Raw genomic sequence first — 6000 nt, 5'->3', positions numbered from 1 at the left:
GCGCGGCTCAGGCTGTCCCTCTGGTCTGGTCCTTGTTGCCTCGCTTTTTGCTGGAGGCTGGAAGCTGCGGTGCTGCCAGCAGCCAGCAGAGGCCTGCCCAGCTCCCCGCTGCCCAGCTCCGCGCTGGAAGCGCTGCTCTTCAGGGAGCCAGGCTCCCAGGAGGCTGCCCTGCCACGGGGGCTCCCTGGGGCCACCTGGGCCAGGCCTCAGGAAGGAGCTGCTGCGGTGCCCCTTTCTCCTCGCACCATCCCGCAGAGCGTGTGGTGACCCTCTCCCGGCTGCTCGAGGCTGGGACAGCGGCAGCCACGTGCCACGGGGTTCAGTTTTAACGAGGAGCGGGTAGCGCTACCCAGGGCTTCTTCCACAGCCTGGCGGGAGCTGAGGGCACACGCGGCGGGTGTGCGGTGTTGGCTGGTGGCGGTGTCGCCCCTGCTCTGGGGCTGCTCTGGAGCCCTCAGCGGGCAGGCTGCGAGGGCTGCGGGCAGGCTGCGAGGGCTGCGGGCAGGCTGCGAGGGCTGTGGGCCTCGTGCCCGCACCTCCTGCCCCGAGGCACCGGCCTCCAGCGGCCTCCACCTTGGGAGCCCAGGGTTCAAGCGAGGCAGGGGAGGCTATTCCCGCAGCGGAGATGCGGGCAGCCGCTGACAAATCTTGACGCACCGTGACACCAGGAGGCTTTGCTCCCCCGCGGGGCACAGCGGAGGCGCTGGGAGCGGAGGGCTCAGCCCGGGCTGCAGCAGAGCCCCGCAGGGCACCCGCCGCGTCGTGGGAGCCGCCCCCACAGCCGAGCCCCGGGCGCACCGCGTGCGGCTCCGCGCCCAGCAGCCACGGTGCCGGCCCCTCGCCGCTCAGCGAGGCTTGCTCCGCTCCCCTGCCCCTTCTCGGGCGCCCCCCCGGGCCGGGAAACGGCGGCTGCTGCCCGAAGGGGCCGAGAGCCCCCGGCCCGGCCCGGCCCGGCCCGCCCCGCGCGGGCGGCGCCTCAGCGGGGCGGCGCCTGGGCCCGCCTCAGCCCGACTCGCACTCGGCGGCGGTGCGGAGCGGCGGGCACGGCGGCGCCCCGGGCCATGCAGGATGCTGCCGGGCCCCGCAGCCCAGCGGCCGCCGCCCCTGCTGTGGCCCGCGGAGCCCCCCTGGGCCTGGGCGGTGCCGGCCGCCGCGGGGCTGCTCCGGCTCGGCGGGGCGCCCCCGCCGCCGCCGCTGCTGCTGTCCGCGCCGGGCTGGCACGTCCCCTGCGAGCCGCTGGTGCCGCTGCTGCCCGCCGACCACCGGCACCACCGCCGGCAGCACCAGCACCACGCCGCGCTGCTCCCCGGGCAGGTAACGGCGGCGCGGGACGGGACGGGGCCGTGCGGGGCCGGGGCAGCCCCGAGCCGGCCGGTGGCGGAGCGCGGCTCCTCCGCAAGGAGCCCGGGTGGGCTCCGAGCCGTGCCGGGGAGCCGCCGCTAGAGGTACTCCCAGCCTCGGAGCACCGGGATTTTCCATCGGGCGCGCGGACCTGCGGTGTTTTCATCTTTTTTTTTTCCTTTTTTTTTTTTTGTTTCCCTCCCCGCTGCTGGGGAAGGGGCTGCGGAGTGCCCCCCCCGCAGGGCTCGCAGCCGCCCCCTGCACGCAGGACGCCCCCGGGCTGCTCTCCCCCAGCCGGCCGTTTGGCAGCGCCCCGTGCCCGCTCCGCGCCCCGGCGGCGCGAGGTTCCCCGCCGCGCCCGGCCCGGTGCCGCCCGGCCCGGTGCCGCCCCGCCCGGCAGCCCCGGGGCGCTCCGGCGGCCCGTGCCCCGCTGCGGCGCCGTGTGGGAGCCGCGCCCGCAGCCCTGCCTCGCCTTCGGGCGCCCGGCGGCGCCCGTGCCGGCAGCGGTCCCGGCTGGCGTGTTGGTTCCGTACCCGAGAAATTTCGTTCGGGCGGAGAAAAGCCGCGGTCTGGGGCCGCCCTGCAGCCCCCCCGCCCGGCGCCGCGCTGCTGGGCGCTGCCGGGGCAGCTCCTAGCGCCTGTGCCGTGCCTCGCTGCCCGGGTAGCGACTAAAGAAACACGGACGTTTTTTGGGCTGAAGAGGCTTGTTTCTGAAACGTTGCGTGGTCATCTCCTAGTTGATTAAGAAACCGCGAAAAGCATCGGTTTGCTCGGGGTGAAATCCCGGTGTTAACTTCTCTCCCTGCTTTTTTTTCCCCCCCTCAGTGGATATTTGGAGGTCATTCTCCAGTCATAGGATTTTCACCGTCTTCAGGTGTGGAATTTGTTCCTCTTTTTCCACCTGTGTACGCATCTACGGTTCCGCCTCACGCTGGGAAAAACTGGATAGAGAAAAGGCTGCCGAACTGCAAAGTAAGTCCAATTCTCATATTCTGAAGTATGTTTAATGCTGGCGTGTGTGGACTGCGTGAGCCGAAGAATACCTGTGGTTTTGTGAATTGCAGCTGCGTGCAGGAGGGCAGTGGTTTGTCAGGGAAACCCCCACGGAGAAGGAATGTCATCGGGTGATGAGCGGAGGAGGGTGCTTCGGTGGTGTTAAATCTTCAGTTTTGTGAAGTTATGCAATGAATAAAATATCTTTACTATTTATCCACGCTATGCTGGGTAAAATGCTTTAACTTCACTACCGGATGTGATTTTGAGGGTTTCCATTTTCCCCTCCTGAGCACTTCCCCGTTTTCTCTCAGGAGGGGACACGGGGGTGCAGCGCAGGCAGCGTTGTCGCTGGGAGCGCTGCCAGCCCCGGGGCTGGCGCCAGGGTTTCAATCATGGTCCCAGGCCCTCATGTTGCCCATCGTTATTTACATCTGTAAATTTAACTAGCTGAATAATTGAAATGAGGCTTTGTGACTGTATGTTCCCATTTCCGTCCCTTGTCCCTGTCACTCCAACCTAGAAGATGACTGAGGTCTCCGAATTGCAGACAGACTTGCTCTGGAATAGCTCTGTCTGAGGCACAATTGGCTTCATTTATTATTTTCTATTTGTGATGCTGCATAAGTTGATTATTCATGTTCAGAGCCAGTTAATTTTCTCATGATCAGCTAAACTCTGTCCACAACGCTTACGGAGCAGCATCAGTCTGTTTTTGTATGTTTGTCCCCAAATTGAGATACTTTCCACATCATAATAACGAGTTAAAGATTAAAAAGAAAAATTGAGAAGTAGAAGTGAGAATAAAGTATCTCAGACCTTAATGTTTTTATTTGTGTTGGACAGATATACTTAAATAATGCATTTGCTCTGGATTCAGCATGGATACATCCTGAGGAATCAAGACTCTTCCAGGGAAATGAGAAACCTCTATTAATGACAAATCAAGTAGCTATGGCTATAGCCAGGCCAGCTACTGCCTCCAGGCCTCTTCCCACAGTGGTGTTGGCACCTCAGCTGATACCAGGTTAGTAAATAATTAAGTATTTACCGCTTTTTATGCAACTCCAGAGAGGCATAAGCCATTTTCTAAAGTAAGGGTTTCATTCCATTCATTTGAAAATCTCTCAATTGATCTGGAACCTTGATGGCAGAGTGCTTTTCATCCCCTAAATTACTTTAAAAGAAAGAAAAGAACATATTAATTATAGAAGATTGCAACAGATTATTCCGTAGCTGGTTGTCTACTTCCAGAAAGATGGGGCAAGCCACCCTTGAGATACTTGGCTTATTTTCAATTAACCAGAAAAAAAAATTACTGATACAGTTTGCGTGTGATTGTTCTATTTGCTGTAAATTGTAAGAATTTGATGTGGTTTGTGTAGACAGTAATCAGTAGAGAAGAGTAACTGATCCATCATCTCATTAGAACTCAGTTATGCACAGTGATATTTATGAAATAAAGGACATTAATCCGCATAACTCGGGTGTGTCACAGCAGCTAATAGAAAAGCTAAGCTTTGTGATTGGAAGAGAACAAAGTACGCTGCTGTGAAGCTGAGTCTCTCTCTGTGTGAGTTACAGTATTAATTTGGAATAGCAGTTGTCTCACAGAAAGGATTAAGAACTAAAATGCTTGACTTATGTTCTTAACTTATGTAACTTATGTTCTTAAATTCAGAGTCAGGATATTATTAATGGCTTGCTGTCTTTGTTTCTGCCTTGGATGTGAGGCGATGGTCATCTGGTTGGCAGAGGAGCCCTTGTTCCCTTGGTCCTTGCTGTGGGCAGTACTTTGTGCTTTGTGCAGCACGCGGTCAGTTTCTTGTATTTTTCCAGTAAGACAGAAGTTCAGTGAGAGTGTGCTGGAAGAGATTACTGTTTGGGTTAATTTGCCAGATTGATTAATTAGCGTGTTGAACAACTCAGATCAGCTCTGTTTTGACGTTTCCAGCAGCCCTTTACAGTAAGCTGCGCTCGGCGCTTGCCAGAACCCGGCAGCGCTCAGCTGTGGTGCCGTGGCTCTGGTGGGGGTGACGGCGGTCGTAAGTAAGGAGGCCACGGGTGAGAACCCATTACGTTAATGCATTCCCACCTGGATGGTGTAGGGAATGTCTCAGCTGTGTTCCCAGACAGGATGCCTTGCCTGAAGTGCATTTTTAATGATGAATGCGGTGGTGAGGAAGGAGTTTGGCGTAGCTGCACAAATGCACGTGTTGTGGGTGGGTCGGTAGCCTGGTACCTGGTAAACTGGACTGAATTTATGTGCTGGCTTGTGTGTGAATTTATGTGCTGGCTCTGAGTCTTGAGAGAGCTCTGTGCTGAGCTGTCGGCTCAGACAATGCAGCAAAAGCTGAGAGTTTGAAATGCGTGTTATACTTACTCTTTATATTTGAAATGGATGTATGTGGTAGCAGATGAGGAGAGCTCGCGAGGCAGAGCAGTGGGTCTTCCCAGCCTAACGGCAAGGTTGGGGTCCCGAAGTAGCACGAGGAAGCTATGTTGTCTCTGAAGACTTCCTTCCTGATGAACAATATGTGTGCAGCCAGGCGTGTGTTGACAGATCTTCAGATGGATCAGACTGGTGCTGATCCATTTTCTTCTTTCTTATTCTCCTGCTGTAGAAGGTTTCTGGTAGAATTACCCTGAATGGCGTCTTTTTTTCCCTGCTGATACAAAGTCTGTCTGCTGTGAATTCCGTCGCTGACCTGTCACTGCTTACATTTCAAATTGAACTTGGTGTGCAACCAAGTTGTGTGGTTGCTTATTTTGTCTTTTCTCAGGCTCTGCCTTTCCCCTCTTTTCCCATCTCTTGGTTGTTTTCCCGTTGCCTTCTCTGTTCAGGGCTGCGTCCAGCACTGTGCTTCTCAGGTGCTCGGCGCTGCAGCCTCACCTTCCTCTGCCCTGGTTACATGTACTCATGCTACATCTAATTCTAGTTGCTGCTTTTACAGGACAGATTTATGATGGAGCCCTTTCCTGCTCAAGTCTCTAAATTTCTCTTCCAGCCCTTTTTCCTTCAGTGTATGGCAACTTCTCTGGCTATTGCAGTTCCTGTCTTGAGCTCCTTTCAGAATGCTGCTCTTAAGGCTGCGCAGCACGGACAGAGGTTGGTGGTGGTAAAACTCCTGACTCATTCACCTCTGCAGCTTTTACCCTTCGGGCTCCTTCCCTGTGCCACTAGCCGCCTGGCACGGCGCAAGCTCCTGCTCTTCTTCCAGGAGAGCGCTCAGCATTTGCTGCCCTCCTTTCCGGAAAGCTCTCCGTGTTCCCCTTCAGGTGGGAGAGGTGCAGGGGAGGGTGTGAAGACACCCCCCAGCTAACTTCTTAAATCTTCCCGTCCCTCTCTAAATGTTTTCTCTGACCGATGCAATCCATGCATCAGGTGGATGCTAATGAAATAATGTGCTCTGAGGTTTGTGTGCTCCAGAGCTCCTGTGTGTATTTATGACACTGCCCCAAGAATGGGAAGATGGGATATCAATGCGTTACAGCCCGATCAGAAGCTGTTTCCAAACATACTTAAAGTTCCTAGGAAGTGTTACGGTAGTACTTGAAGTATTTCCTATATAATCTTTACAGTTAATATGAAGAGTAATAAAAATACTGAGAGCAAATTGCTTAGTTAAGTGGTTTAAACTGAGAAGTTAATAAGCTTTTTGCAGA

The 6000-nt window shown here is 55.7% G+C and overlaps 1 protein-coding gene across 2 annotated transcripts in view; it reads left to right on the top strand.

Moving 5' to 3' along the window:
• The first annotated feature begins 1010 nt into the window (after window positions 1–1010).
• Window positions 1011–6000, top strand: part of TCERG1L (transcription elongation regulator 1 like) — an 81595-nt gene continuing 76605 nt past the window's right edge. The window contains exons 1-3 of one of the 2 annotated variants that reach the window (XM_080597641.1): window positions 1015–1314; window positions 2167–2313; window positions 3181–3361. In XM_080597641.1, the coding sequence (XP_080453767.1) occupies window positions 1069–1314; window positions 2167–2313; window positions 3181–3361 (574 nt within the window). In that variant the 5' untranslated portion in view covers window positions 1015–1068. Of the gene's footprint in view, window positions 1315–2166; window positions 2314–3180; window positions 3362–6000 lie in introns of both variants that reach the window. The other variant, XM_080597642.1, reaches the window with a different exon arrangement.

The sequence above is a fragment of the Anser brachyrhynchus genome, assembly GCF_964034855.1.
Source record: "Anser brachyrhynchus genome assembly, chromosome: 6".
Taxonomy (NCBI): Eukaryota; Metazoa; Chordata; class Aves; order Anseriformes; family Anatidae; genus Anser; species Anser brachyrhynchus.
Note: the sequence above shows the minus strand (reverse complement) of the source record. Positions and strands in the feature narration are given on the sequence as shown.